At 41.8% G+C, this 19295-nt stretch overlaps 1 protein-coding gene and 1 long non-coding RNA gene across 5 annotated transcripts in view; both read right to left on the bottom strand.

The window, feature by feature from the left end:
• Positions 1-11348, bottom strand: part of ACTR3B (actin related protein 3B) — an 84868-nt gene extending 73520 nt beyond the window's left edge. For 2 of the 4 annotated variants that reach the window (XM_038559785.1, XM_038559786.1), the window contains exon 1: positions 11223-11348. In XM_038559785.1, coding sequence (XP_038415713.1) covers positions 11223-11266 — 44 coding nt within the window. In that variant the 5' untranslated portion in view covers positions 11267-11348. The remainder of the gene's footprint in view (positions 1-11222) is intronic. The other 2 variants (XM_038559791.1, XM_038559790.1) reach the window with 2 other exon arrangements.
• Positions 11349-13820: 2472 nt separating this feature from the next.
• LOC111090257 lies at positions 13821-18648 on the bottom strand. The gene is made up of 3 exons (XR_005371059.1): positions 18475-18648; positions 18264-18339; positions 13821-13866 (listed from the first exon to the last, which is right to left on the bottom strand). It is a non-coding gene; the product is annotated as an uncharacterized LOC111090257 (long non-coding RNA).
• Positions 18649-19295: the final 647 nt, after the last annotated feature.

The following is a 19295-nucleotide window of genomic DNA, read 5'->3' as shown; positions in this document are numbered from 1 at the left end:
CCTCTGCCTGTGTCTCTGCCTCTCTCTCTTTCTCTCTCTCTGTGACTATCATAAATAAATTTTAAAAAAAAATTTTTTTAAGTGTCTTTAAAAAAAAAAAAAAAAAACTTAAAAGAAAACTTACAGGGATCCCTGGGTGGCGCAGCGGTTTAGCGCCTGCCTTTGGCCCAGGGCGTGATCCTGGAGACCCAGGATCAAATCCCACGTCAGGCTCCCGGTGCATGGAGCCTGCTTCTCCCTCTGCCTGTGTCTCTGCCTCTCTCTCTCTCTCACTGTGTGCCTATCATAAATAAATAAAAATTTAAAAAAAAATTTAAAAAAAAAAAAAAAGAAAACTTACATAGGGAAAGACCTCACCAGCACAACCACCAAAAAAAATCACCATCCTCAAACCTCTAAGATTAGATACCATAACCAAGAAACAAAACAAGAGGATACTAGTAAAAGAACATTTAGAAAACAAAAAGAATTCTTGGAAATTGAAAATAAGAGCATAAATGGAAGAGAAGGGCTAGAAGACAAGGCGAGGCATATCCTAGAAACAAAGAACTGAGACCAGACGATGGAAAATGAGAGAAAAGACAAGAAAATCAGAGAAACAGCCCAAGAATTCAACACGGGAACCAGAGGTTACACAGCATGCCCACAAGCACATGCAGACACACACACTTGGCGGAGGAAGAAATAATCTGGAAGTATTACCCATAATTCAGAGAGGCTAGTCTCCAGACTAGAGGAGCTCACAAAACACCCAGCACAATGAAGACAAACCCACTTCAAGGCACATCGTTGTGAAATTCTAAAAGCTCCCAGAAAGGAGAACGGGATAATCAAAGTCATTTACAAAGTCTTCTAACTTCTCAGCAGCAAAACCAGAAGCAAGAAAACAAAGAATCAGTGTCTTAAAAATTCTGAAGGAAAATTATTTCCAACACTGAATACTACACCCAACAATTCAACCAAGTAAGGGATTAGAGATAAAACATTTCAGAAAAGCAAGACATTTTAAAAATTTACCTCCCACACATCATTTCTCAGAGGATGCTACTGGAGGATGCTCTCTACCAAAATGAAGGAGAAAACCAAAAAAGAAGACCTGGAAGAGAACGCCCAAGAGAGAGGTTTGTGAACGCCTGGAATGATGGTAGAAGATGCCAGGACGACAAATGTGCACCAGTCAGATGGGCAGAGGCAAGACTCAGGACACAGGCACGTCAAAGGCAGCCACCAAGAACCACTGCCCCACTGGGTTACCTTCCCAGCCTCACAAAGTTGGCTACTGAAGGACCACCAGCAGGGACCAAAGCAGACAGCAGGAAGGAATGGACGTGAGAAACAGATTCAATCCAAGAGAAAGGTAAAGGAAAGGCCTACAAGGTTGTAAGCAAAGTCCCAGACTGGCAGCCCTGGGAAGCAACCACCCAAGAGACAAAGACAGAGGGCTGCAAAAGACGGATGTCCGCAAAAACCAACTGGATCTGCAATGTGATTAACCTTATGGAAAACAGCACTGAGACACAGGCTACCTGAAAACGTGGAAAAATAGTGGGCAGTGGATATAAGGAAAATAAAACAAGGAAGGCAATCATTAACTTCCATAAAAACAAAATTGAAGAGAAAAAACACAGTACACTTTCATGAATGAGGACAGGTTTGCATAGGCATAGTAATGTAAACTCTGATCACAAATCAACTGGAAAATGCAATAATACATTTCTACTGGGAGGACAGGGAAGGAGAAACAGAAGGCAAATGCAGGATGAGAGAATTAAACCATCATCTAACAACATTAGATCAACAGATGATGTAAAAATTGATAATCGATAGATTGAAGTGCACTCTATTTAGAAACATGGAAATCCATAAAGGCTGGAAGATACAGAATTAAAAGCTGAAAGCAGCTGTTTCTGGGCAAAGACAGAGAATAGTAGGCAGAACAACACTCCATGTGTTTTCACATTAGCTTCCGAGCACCTTTTGAGTTTCTTAATTAATGTGCATACTATGATAAAATCAAAATTTTATTATGTGAACCCCAAAATAAATAAATGAACTACTTGCTTCATCTAAAACTTTTTACATTGTGTTTATATAATACACCTGCATTCTGTTAGTTTGCGTTTGGTATGTTTTCAACCATCCTTTACAAAGTAGATCTCAGACTTTCAGGGCACTGAGAGACCCCCCCGGAAACAGGATACCACACTAGAGCAACAGCTCAGGGAGACACAAATATTAACACACAGGCACTCAACGAGGCAACAGTCCCTTTCATAAAACAAGGGGAAGTAATAATGGAAGACCTAACACACCCTGCTCAGTCCAACACAGAGGAAGATGGGGAAAAAAAACAGAAGACCTAAATAAAATCATTAATAAGGTAGCTCACGTACATAGATAGACGTCAACCTCTGGACATACTAATACAGAACAGATTTTCACGTAGTGCAGAACATGCACAAAACTGATCAGGCCTTAGCCGCCATGAAGTCCAAAGAATAGAAATAAAGCTAACAGCATTCTCTGAACATAACACAGTAACACTAGAGATTAAAACCAAAATTTAAAAAAGAAAAGAAACAGGCCCTTATACCTGAACATTTTAAAACATGCTACCATAGAAATACTGAGTTATGGGGGAAACTCAAAACAAAAATATAGAAATCTCTTGAAATTTATAATGAAAAAATGTATCTAAATCTAAAGGAAAGATACAGCTTAAGATGTAACAGCCAAAATTCTGTAGTAATAAGTACCTTCAATTAAAGAAAAAATAAAAATTAACATCCAGGGATCCCTGGGTGGCGCAGCGGTTTAGCGCCTGCCTTTGGCCCAGGGCGCGATCCTGGAGACCCGGGATCAAATCCCACGTCAGGCTCCCGGTGCATGGAGCCTGCTTCTCCCTCTGCCTGTGTCTCTGCCTCTCTCTCTCTCTCTCTCTGTGTGACTATCATAAATAAATGAAAAAAAAAAAAAAAAAAATGAAAAAAAAAAAAATTAACATCCAACTCACAAACACAAAGACAAAAACAAAGGAAAGTAGAAAAAAAAGAAATAAAGATAAAAGCAGGATAAATGAGTCAAAAAAACAGAAAAAAAAAAAAAACAGAATAAGTAAACCCCAAAGCTCATTCCTTGAAAAAAGATACACAGGACAAATTAGGTAAATCAAGAAAAAGGATGAAACAAAACACATAAATGTGAGTGACAAAAGGGAAAATAAGCATAAATGTAGAGGATATTTTTAGAATCATGAGACTACTATATACAATACACTTGAAAAATCTAGATTTAATGAAAAATTTTTAGACAAATGCAACACAACAAAATTGGTTCCACTAGAGATGGAAAGTCCAACAGACTTCAAAGAAATAGAGTAGAAGTCTCCCCACAAGCAAGCACCAAGTCTAGACAGTTTCATGGGGAAATTCTAGCAAGACCTTAAAAACGTCATCCCAATACTACAACAGACTATTCCAGAGAACAGAAGAGGAAAGGAAACTTCTTAATTTCTTTATAAAGAGAGTGTAACACTGATCTCAAAATCTGACAGGCAGTGAACCAAAAAACTAAATTATAAATCACTCTCACTTCTATTTCATGCAAAAATCTAAATAAAATATTAACAATTTACCTACACACCAAAAAATAATACATCAGGGGATCCCTAGGTGGCTCAGTGGTTTAGCGCCTGCCTTCGGCTCAGGGCATGATCCTGGAGTCCTGAGATCGAGTCCCACATTGGGCTCCCTGCATGGAGCCTGCTTCTCCCTCTGCCTGTGTCTCTACCCCTCTCTCTCTGTGTGTGTCTCTCATGAATAAATAAAATCTTTTTTAAAAATTTTTAAAAATACATCATAATCAAATGAGGATTATGCCAGAATACAGTATTGGTTCACTATGAGGAAATCCATTAACATAACCCATCATCATAACTGGCTTAGGAAAAAAACTACACATTCCATTTATGATAAAGGTTTCTGACAATGTCCAACACCCATACGAACATTCCAAAAAATAGAAACAGACTAACATGATATATATGTGTGTGCATGCAGACATACACACACACTAGCCCAAAAGCCAGCATCTTATTTTTTTTAATTCAATTTAATTAACATATAGCTTACCATCTAGTTTCAGGGGTATAATTCAGTGATTCATCCATTGCATAGAACACCCAGTGCTCATCACATCCCGTGCCTCCTTCATGCCCATCACTCAGTTACCCCATCCATCTCCCCTCCAGGGACCCTGTTTGCTCCCCAGAGTTAAGAGTCTATTCTGGGGATGCCTGGGTGTGGCTCAGTGGTTGAGCCTTTGCCTTTGGTTCAGGGCATGAGTCTCAGGATCGAGTCCCACATCAGGCTCCCCGCATGGAGTCTGCTTCTCCCTCTGCCTATATCTCTACCTCTCTCTCTATCTCTCATGAATAAATAAATAAAATCTTTTTTTTAAAAAAGAGTCTATTCTGGTTTGTCTCCCTCTCTGATTTTGTCTTATTTTTCCTTTCCTTCTCCTATGTTCATCTGTTTTGTTTCTTAACTCCCACATATGAGTAAACTCATATGGTTATTTATCTTTCCCTGATTGACTTATTTCACTGAGCATAATACCCTCTAGTCCCATCTGTCATTGCAAATGGCAAGATTTCATTTTTGATGGCTGGATAATATTCCATTATATATATTTTGTATCCCTTGAATAAATACCTAGAAGTGTAATTGTAGGGTTGTAGGGTAGCTCTATTTTCAACTTTTTGAGGAACCTCCACACTGTCTTCCACAGTGGCTGCACCAATTTACATTCCTACCAAGAGTGTACAAGGGTTCCCCTTACTCTGCATCCTCGCCAACATCTGTCATTTCCTGACTTGTTCATTTTAGCCATTCTGACTGGTGTGAGGTGGTATCTCATTGTGGTTTTGATTTGTATTTCCCTGATGCTGAGTGATGTGGAGGCATTTTTTTCATGTGTCTGTTGGCCATTTGTAGATCTTCTTTGGAGAAATGTCTATTCATGACTTCTAACCATTTCTTGACTGGATTTTTGGGCGCTGAGTTTGATAAATTCTTTGTAGATATTTGCAACATGTCATTTGCAAATATCTTCTCCCATTCCATAGGTCAGTATCTTATTTTAGAAACACCAGAAGCTGCTCCACTAAAATAAACTAACTAACTCCATTCCTATTTAATATTATTTTGGAAGTAATGGTCACTATAGTGTGTCAAAAAAAAAAAAAAAATAGAGTCCCTACCAAGGGGGTAAAACCTTCTCTGTTTGCCAAAGATTTCATATCTGGAAAACCCTAAAGATCAAGGGAAAAATCATACAACCCAACAGTATTTTGTAAAATAGCAGTTTACAAAATTAACACACAAAAAAAACTAAAACCCTTTATTCAAGAAAAACAGAAAACATAATGAAAAAGAAGACATCATTTATGATAGCAAAGCAGAAATCAAATACCTAGGCATAAACTTAACAAGAAATCTACCTGAGGGAAACACAGTATCCTAAAAGACACAAAAGAGACTGATCTAGTGGACAGAGATGCATGTTCTTCCACGGGAGGAGTCACTCATCACAGAGACGATGGCCCTCACTAAATTAAATTAAATAGAATCCAAATAAAAATGCCATCAGGCATTCTCCCTCTGGAACTAGAGAAGCTGACTATAAGCCCATTTGGAGGAACAAGCAAAAATTTACTGGAAAGCCGTAAATAAAGAAAGAGATGTGTAGGAGAGGCCAGCCCCACCAGGTATAAAATCATTCTAAAGCCTCAGTAATTAAAACTCTGTGGTGGTGGTGGCATGTGAATAGATTAATGCAACTCAAAACAAAATCTAGAAATAAACACAACTGCATAGACAAATTTAGTATATAATAAAGGCAGCATCTTCAAGCACAGAGGTTGTTTTTTTTTTTTTTTTCATAAATGATGTTGAGATAAATGGGATAGCCAGAAGGAAAAAAAGACAGAAATAGTTCCAACTGGGTCCTTCCCTCCTATCATATCCCAGAAAACATTCCAAATGTATTAAAGATTTAAATACAGAGGGCAAAATGAAACCATTAGAAAAAAACACCATATAGCTTGGGAATGGAGGGGGACAGGACTTTCTTAACTATGACTCAAAATCTAGAACAAAAAGGTAAAATTAAAAAAAAAAAAAAAAAAAAAAAAAATAGAACAAAAAGGAAAAAACAAATGAATTTGGTTCTTCAAAAAAAAAAAAAAAAAAATCCTTGCATGGCAAAAGACAAATAATACACAGAGAAAATGCATTTGTGACTTACATCATAAAGAGCTAATGCCCCAACATGCAGAAAAGAGTTAACAGGCCCAAGACTGCTCTCTTTAGAAAGTCCTGCTTGCAAGCTTGGCCTTCCGACTGGCACCTGGAAACCCCGGTTTCAGGAGGGTTCCTACCATTCCTATCGCTGTGCCTAAACCATGCAAACAATAGTTTAAGTTGAACAACTGCTTTCCTTCTGGGGCTCTAAAATTTTGGTTTGTGCCCGACAGGGGTGCCATGGCCAGCCTGATAACTCGGCACCAGGTCTTCACTGAGCTTCTGTGGTGTGTTGTCAGAACCGAATGCTGATTAAACGCGTCTACGTGGCTCCAGTGCGAGAGGACTCTGGAAGCTTGCTCCTGGTTTCCTCCTTACTCGGCCTCATGCGCCTTTTCCCTTGGCTGATTTTCACTACAGTCCTGGAACCGATCCTAGCAAATCACTGAAGCGGTCTGCGGAATCTCCAACACACCCTAATACATGAAGAGCTTCCAAAATCAAAGCACAAGGCAAAAAACACACAGGAAAATGGGCTAGAGAAATGACGAGACAGAACACAGAAATGTAAATGCCTCTTAACCAAAAGAAAAGATGCCCATCTTTCCACATAAGAAGAAATTCAAATTAAAACTATAGTATCATTTCTTACTCTCTAGATGGATAAAAATAAAAATAAATTTTGACAATATACTGTTAGTCTGTAAGAAGACACAAGTACTTTTCATACATTGCTGGTGAGGATACACACTGCTGAGTGGGATTTCACGGACTAGCAAAATTATATATGCAATTGCTCTTTGACCCAGAAATCCCACTTCTAGAACACATTCCCAGAGACACCCAGCAAAAAATACAAAAAAGTGTACACATGCACAAGACTATCATTGCAGTCTACTAATAATAACAACATGCTCAAAAAATATAGGGACATGCCCAAGGAATGCCAGAAAACAGTTTGAATGGGCTCTTATTGGTCAAATCTCAAACAATTTAAGCATTCAAAACAAATAATGGCAATAACTGATAATAACCCATTGAATATAGTAAGAATGACATAATGGATTATAACCTTTTGAGTAAAGTAATAACCCACACAAATGATAAATAAATAGATGAGAAGAATGTAAAAGTATCCCCTTATAGTAAAACATTAACTAAGAAATGTAGATACATCACTGGAGTTAAATAATCACAATTTGGCAACCATCATGGCAATTATCAATTACAGCAAAAATCACCAATCAATACTAAACTACTGGGTGAAAGTTTACGGAAGAACAGGTATTTTACATAAGCTCAAAACAATTCTCCGTAAATGACATTATTAGGGAAAAACTATGCAGTGGAGAAATCTAATGGCCATCACCCTATCCAAATAATTCAAGTGAACATCAAAAAGGAGGCATGCCATTATTTTAAGCCTTTCAACTAGAGGGATCTCATGTACAGTACAGTGACTACAGTCAATAATACTGTATTATAAACCTTAAAGTTCCTAAGAGAATAGAACTTAGGTGTTCTCACCACAAAAAAGAAATGGCAACTATGCGATGTGAGGGAGGTGTGAGCTAAAGCTATACATTTATATATTTTGCAATATATAAATATATCAAATCAAAATGTATACCTTAAACTCACACAATGTTAGATGTCAATTAAATCTCAGTCATGCTGGGGGTGGGAAGATTCTGGTGGGATGCACTAAGAAATACTGGTGTCACTTCTGTGGTATTCCTGACAAAATGCATACACTGTATCTATCATGAGGAAACACCAGACAAGCTGATACTGAGGGACAATATACATAGCAACTGGCTCCCAATAATGTCAGCATCCTGAAAACTAGAGAAAGGCTAAGGGACCAGTCCAGTCGGATGAGACCTAAAAGACTGGCTGACAACCAAACAAGAGGCAGTGCTGGACAAGGAAGGGGAAGAAGAGTCCACAAGACATAAATGAGACCACTCATGGGAGTCTTAGATAGCATATTAGAGAACACCACCACATAAATGTCACTGGCCTGTGATTGGATAAAAGGAAACCCCTCTTCTCAGTATGCCCTAAAGTATTTTGATACAAAAGGGCACAATACCTGCAACTTATTCTCAAACAGTGCAGAAAAATAATATGCATAGACTATCCAGAGAATGATAAAGCAAATGTTAATAGCTGGTGAAACAGGATGAAGGATATATAGTAGAGGGGGGGCCTGGGTGGCTCAGTTGGGTAAGCATTCGACTCTTGATTTCAGCTCACTTCATGATCTCAGGGGTGTGAGATCCAGCCCCACGTCAGGCTCCACACTCAGTGTGGAACCTATTTAAGATTCTCTCTCTGCCCATCCTACTGCACCTGCCTCTCTCTCTCCACTCCCCAACCCCCCCAAAAAGAAAAAATATATATACATATATAGTAGGTTTTTTGGTACTGTTCTTGAAGTTTTTCAGTAGATCTGAAATTTTTTCAAAATAAGTTTAAAAATGCAAGAAAAGGGGCACCTGGCCAGCTTAGTCAGTGGAGCATTCAGCTCTTGATGTCAGGATTATGGGTTCAAGCCCTGTAATGGATGTAGAGATTGCGTAAAAAAATAAAAAAATAAAAAATAAATCTTTTTTAAAAAAATGCAAAAAAAAGACAAGAGAAGTGAAACTAGAATTTGTGGAAAATTCTCTGAAAACTATGCAGCCCATAGTAATCCTTTTAAATAAACAAAGCTTTATCTTTGGATCAAACAGGTACCTTGGTCCACACTATCCTGGCCCCTGGCACACTTGCAGTCACTGAATTGGTTTCAGCGACTATCAGAGGAGTATGCATGGTTACAAGGATGAAATAAATTTATTTACTATTAAAAAAATACCATTTGGTACATGGTCTACTAAATAACTACTTATAGTTCCACGTGAATTTTCTGTTAGAATTTAGTGCTAGACAAAAAGCCTTTTCACCCAAGAAGGCTATTTCTCTTTCTCCTTGATGACAAGAACTGCATAACCGACAATGACGCCAACAATTTTGTCAGACAGGCATACAAAGGCCAAATGTGAGACCCATCTACAGCAACCAGTGGTCTACAGTTTAGGATGACTACCTAGATCTGTTTCTTGGTCCTAGTTATTTTTACATCTATTTTACCCTTTTTGAATCCTATTTTGACATAAAAGTTAATCCAAAAACAATTTCCACTGTCTGAGAAATATAAGAACTAAGAAGTATTGATATGGCCTCCCAGGCTGCTCCTTCTGACCAAATATTGGACCCTGGATATTCATGGTAAATCACAGTCGCTTCCACAACAGAACACATCCGCGTGAAACATAGTGGGAAGATTCCCTGCCACTGTCTACCAGACTGCCAAAGCCCACACCAGACAAAAAAAAAAAAAAAAAAAAAACTGCATTGATTTGGGGGTCATAAAACATTGATATAATGAAGTTGTATCTCCACGTAAGCCAAGTTACATTCCCACTTACCTCAAAAGGTCAAAACAGCACCACATTTTAGAGCAAGAACAAGGAGTGAAGCCTCCAGCTTACTAATATTAAAGGTACTGACAAACTCTGCGGGCATTACCTAGTGCTACTACCAAAAATGCTTTAGATTTCAATAGGTTTACAAGACTGAAAATACAAAAGCAAAAATTTCACATGCACATGTGGAAAAAACAGGTTCACCTGCTGCCTTCACTGTAGATACAACCAGACATCAGGAGGGCATGGGATGAAGACCCCTACCAGGGGATGAGGGAATGCATAAGGAGCCAAAAACTCAGGGGGCAGGGGGCAGGTTCCCACATCAATTTTGATTTTGGCTTGTGTTCTCTGCAGCAAAACAACTTCTAAAATAAAGAGCCACAAAACTTCTGATACAACACTTATCTCAAAAAACATTAGCACAAGCCAAGAGGCAGCTTTTTCCAGCCTGGAACCAATAGTACAGGCTTCAGCAGCAAAAGGAAAGCATGATCAGTAGGAGATGGACTGTAACAAATTAAAGACACCCCCACAAGGTTGTCAAGGAAACCAAACCAAGTGCATTTTTCTACAGAAAAGAATCAAGGCTAAGGTGAACATGCCATGGAAGATTTTCTGACAAAAATTTGTAAAAATCCCGTGTAGGAAAATCTTCAGGAGACTAAATCTGCTTCTGGGTTATTTCATTGAGTACTTAACCTACAAAGCAAGGAGGCATGCCTGAATTTCCCAACTACCAGCTAGACGGATTCACGTTCCTACAATCAGCTGAGCTTGGACCACTGAACCGGAGATTTCCTAAGGTAGCTAGAGCTAGCTCTTCTGCACGTTGTAACATCAAAAGACACCATCTCAACCAAAAAGTAAAGAAGAAAAAGAAAAAAAAATTACACCACAAAGAGGCTTTCCCAAATTTAGCCTTTGTTTTTCAAAATGGAGCCTTTTTAACGTGTTTTTTAAGCGAGAAGGCAAGTGCACGCAAACTGAAGCAAGAGCTCAGCCGAGCGAGGCATTCAACACTCGGAGGCAGCAAAGCATGCTGCACACGAGGTGTCAAGTCGGGAGAGCGACGTGAAAACCTCCACAAGTGGTCAAGAAGGACGAGCAAGAAAGGCCATGCACTGGGGGACACAGGTCGGGGCACGGCCGGGCAGGTGGAAGGTCCGCCTGGGCCCGCGCGCGGGAGCAAGGCCAGGCCAGGTGCGCGCGCCGATGCCGAGCGCCGCGCCCAGCCAGGTGAGCGGCGGCGGCGCGCGGCCGGGGCCCGAGAGGAGGGGGCGGGGCGCACAGGTGGCCAGCGCAGAGCCCGGCCGGGTCCGGCCCCGCCAGGGGCGCTCTGCGGTAAATCCCCGCCAGGTGAGCCGGGGCGGGCCGCGGAGCAGGTGCTCGGCGCCGGGGCGGGGGCGGGCCGCGCGGAAGCGGGGCGGGCGCCGGCGGCTCTTACCCGGTGCCGCAGTCGACCACGCAGGGAGGCAGGGAGCCCGCCATGCTCGGCACGCGTGCCGCTTGGCCCACGCGGGCGGCCCGGGAGGCGCCGCCGCCGTCCGCTCGCCGCGCCGCCCGCTCCCGGGAGCCTCCGCAGCGCCGCCGCCGGGAGCCCGGATGCTCGGCGGCCGCCCACGTGACGCTGCCCGGCCGGCCAATCAGGCCGCGGGCACGCCCCGCCCCGCCCCGCCGCCCGCCCGCCATCTTTACTGCTGGCGGCGACGCCGCCTAGCGCGGTCGTCCAATAAGGCTGCCGGAGCGGTAGGGGGCTATTTTTAACTGCCTTAGGGTAAACTTGACACCGTTTCCGGGGCCTGGCGCCTTCTCATCCTTTAAATCTCGGCTAGAACGTCACCTTCTCCGGAAGTCGTCCCTAACCACCCCAACTGGGTCCCCTCCCTGCACCTTTCTCTATCTTGCTCTCATTGACAGCGCTTGGAATAGATTTTAATACTAATTGGCGCACCTGGGTGGCTCCGCGGTTGAGCGTCTGCCTTTGGCTCAAGTCGTGATCCTGGAGACCCGGGATCGAGTCCCACATCGGGCTCCCTGCATGGAGCCTGCTTCTCCCTCTGCCTGTGTCTCTCTGCCTCTCTCTGTGTGTGTCTTTCATGAATAAATAAATAAAATATTTTTTAAATTATTATCTCCAGAGTAAAGAAGGTTAAAATCAGGTGTTGGCAACCCTGTACCCTCTCTGAAGACTCTAGGGGAGAATCTGTTCCATGCATTTCTCTGTTTCTGGTGTTGCCAGAAATCCTTGGTGTTCCTTGGCTTATTAGATGCATCACTCCAATCTCTGCCTCTACCTTTCACATAGTGTTCTCCCCCTGTGTCTGCATCATCACATGGCACTCTCCTCTTCTTAGAAGGATACCAGTCATATTGGATTAAGGCCCACTATTGACATCATCTTAACTTGATGACATCTACCAAGGCCCTCTTCCCAAATAAGATCACATTCACAGGTACTAGGAGTTAGGACTCCAGCATGTCTTTTTAGGGACACAGTTCAACTCATAACAGCAGCCTACACTGAAAGCAGATCATCCGTAAGGGGAACTGATGTACTGCAATGGGCTTACACTGTTAAAGGGACCTTGCATCTCTGAAGCTTGTGGCTGCCAATACCTAGCTGGAATTGGGTTTGAACAACAAGAAGGGGAATGGCAATCAATAATTGCTGCCTTGCTCATAATTTTCCCAGTTAAACCATATATTCTCAACTCATTCTATGCCTTTTCACCCTCTAGCCTCTGCTTGGAACTGTCACTGAAACAAGTTATCTGTGTTGACCAAGCTCAAGCTGTGCCACCTCCGTGAAGCTTTCCCTCTGCTCATCGCTCTCTTCTCTGTGCTCCCAAAGAGCCTAGTGTACCCTTCCACCTTTGCCTTATTTGGTGGCATCGTGATGTGATAGCTACACTTCCATCACTCCCATACGCTGGAGCTCCCTGGTAGTTGATGTCTTTTATATACTTCTTTTTTTTAATAAATTTATTTTTTATTGGTGTTCAATTTACCAACATACAGAATAACACCCAGTGCTCATCCCGTCAAGTGCCCCCCTCAGTGCGTGTCACCCATTCACCCCCATCCCCCACCCCCCTCCCCTTCCATCACCCCTAGTTCGTTTCCCAGAGTTGGGAGTCTTTATGTTCTGTTTCCTTTTCTGATATTTCCCACACATTTCTTCTCCCTTCCCTTATATTCCCTTTCACTATTATTTATATTCCCCAAATGAATGAGAACATATAATGTTTGTCCTTCTCCGATTGACTTACTTCACTCAGCATAATACCCTCCAGTTCCATCCACGTTGAAGCAAATGGTGGGTATTTGTCATTTCTAATGGCTGAGGAATATTCCATTGTATACATAGACCACATCTTCTTTATCCATTCATCTTTCGATGGACACCGAGGCTCCTTCCACAGTTTGGCTATTGTGGACATTGCTGCTAGAAACATCGGGGTGCAGGTGTCCCGGCGTTTCATTGCATCTGTATCTTTGGGGTAAATCCCCAACAGTGCAATTGCTGGGTCGTAGGGCAGGTCTATTTTTAACTCTTTGAGGAACCTCCACACAGTTTTCCAGAGTGGCTGCACCAGTTCACATTCCCACCAACAGTGTAAGAGGGTTCCCTTTTCTCCGCATCCTCTCAACATTTGTGGTTTCCTGCCTTGTTAATTTTCCCGATTCTCACTGGTGTGAGGTGGTATCTCATTGTGGTTTTGATTTGTATTTCCCTGATGGCAAGTGATGCAAAGCATTTTCTCATGTGCATGTTGGCCATGTCTATATACTTCTATCTCCAATTCGTTAGACACTACCTAGCATCCTATAGCCACTATCAATGAATGATTATTGAATAAATAAAAGCCATCAGGAAATGTTTAAAGCTCAATTACACATTATATTTGCTTTATTTACTTTTTTGTTGTCATCAAAAGCAACAGGGACATCTGGGTGACTTAGCAGTTGAGCGTCTTCCTTTGGCTCAGGGCGTGATCCTGGCGTTCCGGGATTGAGTCCCACGTCAGGCTTCCTACATGGAGCTTGCTTCTCCCTCTGCCTATGTCTCTGCCTCTCTCTGTGTGTGTCTTTCATAAATAAATAATTTTTTTTAAAAAAGGCAACATTGATTAAAAATGAAAGCAAACATTAGACGTAATTTCTATGTTTGTACTTTTGCTGTTTTCCCCATATATTATAACATGTCCTTCTGTGTTATTCTTCTTAGGCTATAAACTATACATCAGAGACCAATAGCATCACTTTTGACAGTGGTAGGACAAAATACCCACAGAGAAACAAACCTCATGTTCTGCAAGGAATGCTTCGAGTACAATATCTACTAATTATATTGCTAAAGAGGTTTATTCCTTCCAACATACTTTGCAAAATTATACTCATTCTATTTGTAGTTGGCTTTCTTAAGCAGAAAGAGACATCTCTTTCTCCCCAACGAGGGCTCCTGCTCCACTTTCTCCCAACAGGCAGAAATGGGGAAGCCAGGACGCTTCCTGTATAGAGTTCAGCATCTCTTTCACGGCACATAATGTGACTATTTTTACAACTGCTACTCTGAATCCTGAATAACTCAGGACTACTTTCTTTTTTTTTTTTTAAGTGTATTCATTTGAGAGAGAGAGAGAGAGCACGAGCAGGAGCAGCAGGGGGAGAGGGAAAAAGAATCATAAGCAGCAAACTCCACGCAGAGCGCAGAGTCCAATGTGGGGGTTGATCTTAGGATCCTGAGATCACGACCTGAGCCAAAACCAAGAGTTGGTGGCTCAACTGACTGTGTCACACAGGCGCCCCAGGACTACTTTCAAAAGAATTTTTAACAAACACCTTTTGAGGCTAGGAATGATGCATATTTATGCACATGAAGATGACTTTAAAACAAAATAATCAGGGCTTAAAGATTGTCGATCTAATGCAGTTTAATCAGTGAGCAACCAGACAATGTGATCTTAATTTCCTGTATTCAACTAGTTGTGCTGGGCCAAGAAGGAAAAAGAAAACAAAAACCAAAGGCTGTCTTCAAAAACTGCCCACCCAACTGCTCTGTGAATCTTAAATCGCAGAGCTCTAAGCAGGAGTGATCTGTGTGTTCTCTGTTGCCATGAGATCACAAAAAGAGAAGAGTACCAAAAAATCAGTACCCATTCCTTTGAAAGTAGCTGGCATTCTCCTTTAAGAGGAAGGGCCTGTCACTGCACTCAATGGGCTTCCTGGAGGTCTTGGCAACAGCTGGAGAAAATGGGCCAAACCAGAGCTGACTGGCCACAGCATGCGTTGAGTGTGTCAGAGAGTTGATAACAGACCCCAGCCATGGGACGGGTAAGGAAATCACCTAGAACGTGGGTGTATTCGGACCAACTCTGCTGTGTTCCCACCTCCAGACTGGAAGTCCTCCTCTGCTTCTGTTTTTTTTTTTTTTTTTTCAAACTATTCTTGCTTAGAATTCATCTTGCAGCACTATTCAGTGGCTTCCCATGAGCCACCCTGTCTCCATGCTTTGCCTGTCCAAGACATCTCTTGGGCAAGTTATTTTGACATGAGAGGCATCATGGCAAAATACAGAAGACTTGTACATTTCTCCACAGCCTTCGGTGAATCCCTATGAATTACCAGGGAATTTGACACAAATCCTGACTGTGGCATTCAAGGTCCTCCACCATCTGCTCCTGGGTTACCTTTCTAATTTCATCTCAGATTATGCCCTTAACACATTAGGGCACACCAGATCACACACCAAACACTCTGTATCATCAGGTCCATCTAGAACATTCTTCTTCCCCTACCTAGCCTCTTCATCTGCCAAGACTCCATTTAAAGTTCACCCATCCTTCAATTTCAATTAGAAACTACTTCATTTGTCAAATAGGGCAAGTACGTCTTTACGTCTCTAATCAGATCAATCACTAGTTCTATGATGCCAGTCAGACTCTAGAAACCATCTATAGAGGTGCATATTAATAAGGCCCTCTGTTCTACCAAATACTATTATAATTTCATTTGTGACAATGTCATATTCAACTCCTATGGTGAACTGAATAACGATAATATATTGGTTTACAAAGCATTTTCAGTACAACATCCCATGAATACCTCTTTTAATCAAATAAGAAAACTGAGGCTCATACTTTTCAAATTAGGATATATCAAAGATTCAGTTTTGTTCTGGGCACCTTCTTTCGGCCTTCTTGAGAAAAAAGGGAAATGCTAACACGTCACAATGCCAGCATCTGGGAAGCACAGAGAGAATATGTGTATGGGAGCCAGGAAGGATCCCAACAGCCTGCCCTTCAGACTGACCTGGTCCTTTGAACATTCCAAACACATTTTGAAAATTTTGAGCTCTTCACCTTGAATATTTTCTATTTCCAATAACAATTGCCCACGGGTTTCCATTAGGCAATCACTATATGTTTAAAGACTGAGTAGCATCCAATAAAAACCTAATTCTTTTACCAATAGGAATAAAACTGCTGAGCAGTGTAATTGGACACCAAGCACTCTGGACAGAGCGTACCGCCAACAGCAAAGTCCAAATGTCTCTTGCAGTTGTGCAACCTCGCAAGCAACAGGTTTTGGAGGAGTCGGTTGCCCAGGGGCCTCTCTTCTTATTGATGCTCATTCTAGAACATTGTTTTAGAAGCAACACAGCAGGGTCTCTTATGTGACTAGAGTGAACGAAGCAAGACTGTGCCACTTCAAAATATCTTCACCACAGGTTAACTTGGTCCTTTTGGGCCGGAGATGTTGTGCAGGAAAACTCAAAGAGGTCATAGTGAATGATGTGGAGCACCGAGCAGTGGCAGGTGGGAGAGTAGGGAGTGAGACCCCGGCGAGCTAAGTCTTTCCATCAGCCAAAATTCTGGTTACAACAATGCATATCTGAATTCTGTCTTATCTTACTATTCCTTGTGCTGGCCTTAGGTGCAAGATGAATTCTAAGCAAGAACAGTTTGCAAAAAAAGAGTCACCGTGTTCCTGGTACATGTAACTGATAACAAATAGCCATCAGTTAACATAAAAATCATGCTGTATTCTTAATCCAGACATTTTCAGTTATATTACTTTATAACAATAAAAAATGTATAAAATTAGCTTTAACTTCTTAGAGTATGGACAGAGCCCAGATTTTGAAGTCTTTGTGGGTGTGTTCAAATGCCATCTCAGAAACTTAAATATGTTTTCTGCATGAGTTATTTACTATCTCCGAGCTTTAGTTTCCTTATTGGTAAGGAAGGGTTTTTCTGAGCCACATGGTGAGTTTACAAAAATGCCAAGCACCATTACACTGTCGTCACTGTCCTGGTTCCCCTCTGATCAGTGATTCTCATATTCTTAGATTTATGTGCCCACAATCTATGGCCTCTATTCTGGCTATTTGGATGATAACTAAGGTATTAAAAATCATTGAAATGAACTGATCCTCACTATTAAGATTTGGGACATTTTGCCATTCATAAGACATGAGCTGTGTTGAGTCATTTGTGTCCTCTCACTAGCTCTCCCTATGACCGAGGTCATCTAATTCTCATGATGCTAAAGCTTGTCTAATTCAGAGCTAAATAGTTTATAATGGTAAAAGGTATAGGCTCTGAAGTCAAATGGCCTGAGTTTGAATTTCAGCACTGATTTTACAAATCTGTGACCTTAGGCAAGTTATTTCATCTCTCTGTGCCTCAATTTCCATCTTGGTAAAATTAAGGAAATAATATCACCTGCTTCCTGAGGGCTGGTGCGAAGAATAAAGAGATAATTTATGTAAAACACTTACAATGGTGCCTGGTACCTGACAGGTATTAAATAAATGATAATTATTATCATTATAATGCTATAATTACTATTGCTATATGGGAATCAAGTATTTCAGGTTGACCTCATTAGTATTTGGAGTTTTTTGTTGTTGTTTTTGTTTAAGATTTTATTTATTCATTCATGAGAGACAGAGAGAGAGAGAGAGGCAGAGACACAGGCAGAGGGAGAAGCAGGCTCCATGCAGGGAGGCCTATGCAAGACTCGATTCCAAGGCCTGGGGATCACAACCTGAACCGAAAACAGATGCTCAATCACTGAGCCACCCAGGTGCCCCTGGGTTTGTTTTTGAGAATGTGCACACGCATGCAGGCACAGGGGTGGGGGTGGGGAGCTGGAGATGGAGAGGGAGAGAGAGGATATTAAGCAGCCTATGTGCCAAGGATGGAGCATGTTTCAAGAGGCTGGATCTCACAACCCTGAGATCATGACTTGAACCAGAATCAAGAGTTGGACACTTAACCAACTGAACCACCCAGGCGCCCCAGTACTTAGTTTTCAACCCATCCAGTGGAAAATTTCTCAGTCATTCCAAGCTGAATACCTCATCTCTGCTTTGAAAAGGAAAGTAAGCTCTACTTAAAAGCACTTAGCACCCATGGAAAGCTGTGTGTTGCTCTACACTCGTAACATGCAAAAGGCTGTGGGGCTTACTTGTGCTCACCTAGGAAGCAGTCCCGTCCAGAGGAGCCTTGGTCAGGCATCTAAATCACTTAGAGCCTAAAGCAAGTGGCAACCTCCTAAGCAAACAGGAAAGAGGGGGATGGGCGTGAGTGCCTCCAGGACCCCACCCTGCAGACTGGCCCAAAGCCCCTCCCACCAGCTCATTCTCAGTCTGCCACCCCACAGCTCCAGTCCAGCCCACACAGACCTACCACTACTCATTTCTCCCATCAGTAAATTTGTCCTTGCAAAATTCACCCATCTAGTTCTTGAGTTTTGTCTTTTCTCCCTAAAACAAATAATAAAATGGCAATAAATACATATCTATCAATAACTTTGAACTTAAATGGACTAAATGCTCCATCAAAAGCCATAGGGTGACAGCATTGATTTAAAAAAAAAAAAAAAAACAGGGATCCCTGGGTGGCACAGCGGTTTGGCGCCTGCCTTTGGCCCGGGGCGTGATCCTGGAGACCCGGGATCCCACGTTGGGCTCCTGGTGCATGGAGCCTGCTTCTCCCTCTGCCTGTGTCTCTGCCTCTCTCTCTGTGTGTGACTATCATAAAAAAATACAAATTAAAAAACAAAAAACAAAAAAACAAAACAAGACCCATCTATATGGTACCTGCAAAAGACTCATTTTAGACCTAAAGACACCTGCAGATTGAAAGTGAGAGGATGGAGAAATATTTATCATGTCTGTCAAAAGAAAGCTGGAGTCGCCATACTTATATCAGACAAAATAGTTTTAACTCTTTTTGTTATTAGTAGGCCCTAAGCCCAACGTGGGCCTTGAATTCAAGACCCTGTGATCAAGAGTTGGATGCTCTACCAGCTGAGCCAGCTGGGCACCCCACATAAAATTAACTTTAGAACAGAGACTGTAGTAAGTTTCATCTTTTCCGTTCCCGTCTGTAGGTCTTGCTTCCAGAAGAAAATGGTTATTAACAGCAGTAGCTCAGACTAGTCTTAGCTGAAATCCTCCCCAACACTCTCCTTATTGGGCAAAGAGGAGGTTGCTCATGTTCTCTCT

The sequence above is a fragment of the Canis lupus genome, chromosome 16 (assembly GCF_011100685.1).
Source record: "Canis lupus familiaris isolate Mischka breed German Shepherd chromosome 16, alternate assembly UU_Cfam_GSD_1.0, whole genome shotgun sequence".
NCBI lineage: Eukaryota > Metazoa > Chordata > Mammalia > Carnivora > Canidae > Canis > Canis lupus.
Note: the sequence above shows the minus strand (reverse complement) of the source record. Positions and strands in the feature narration are given on the sequence as shown.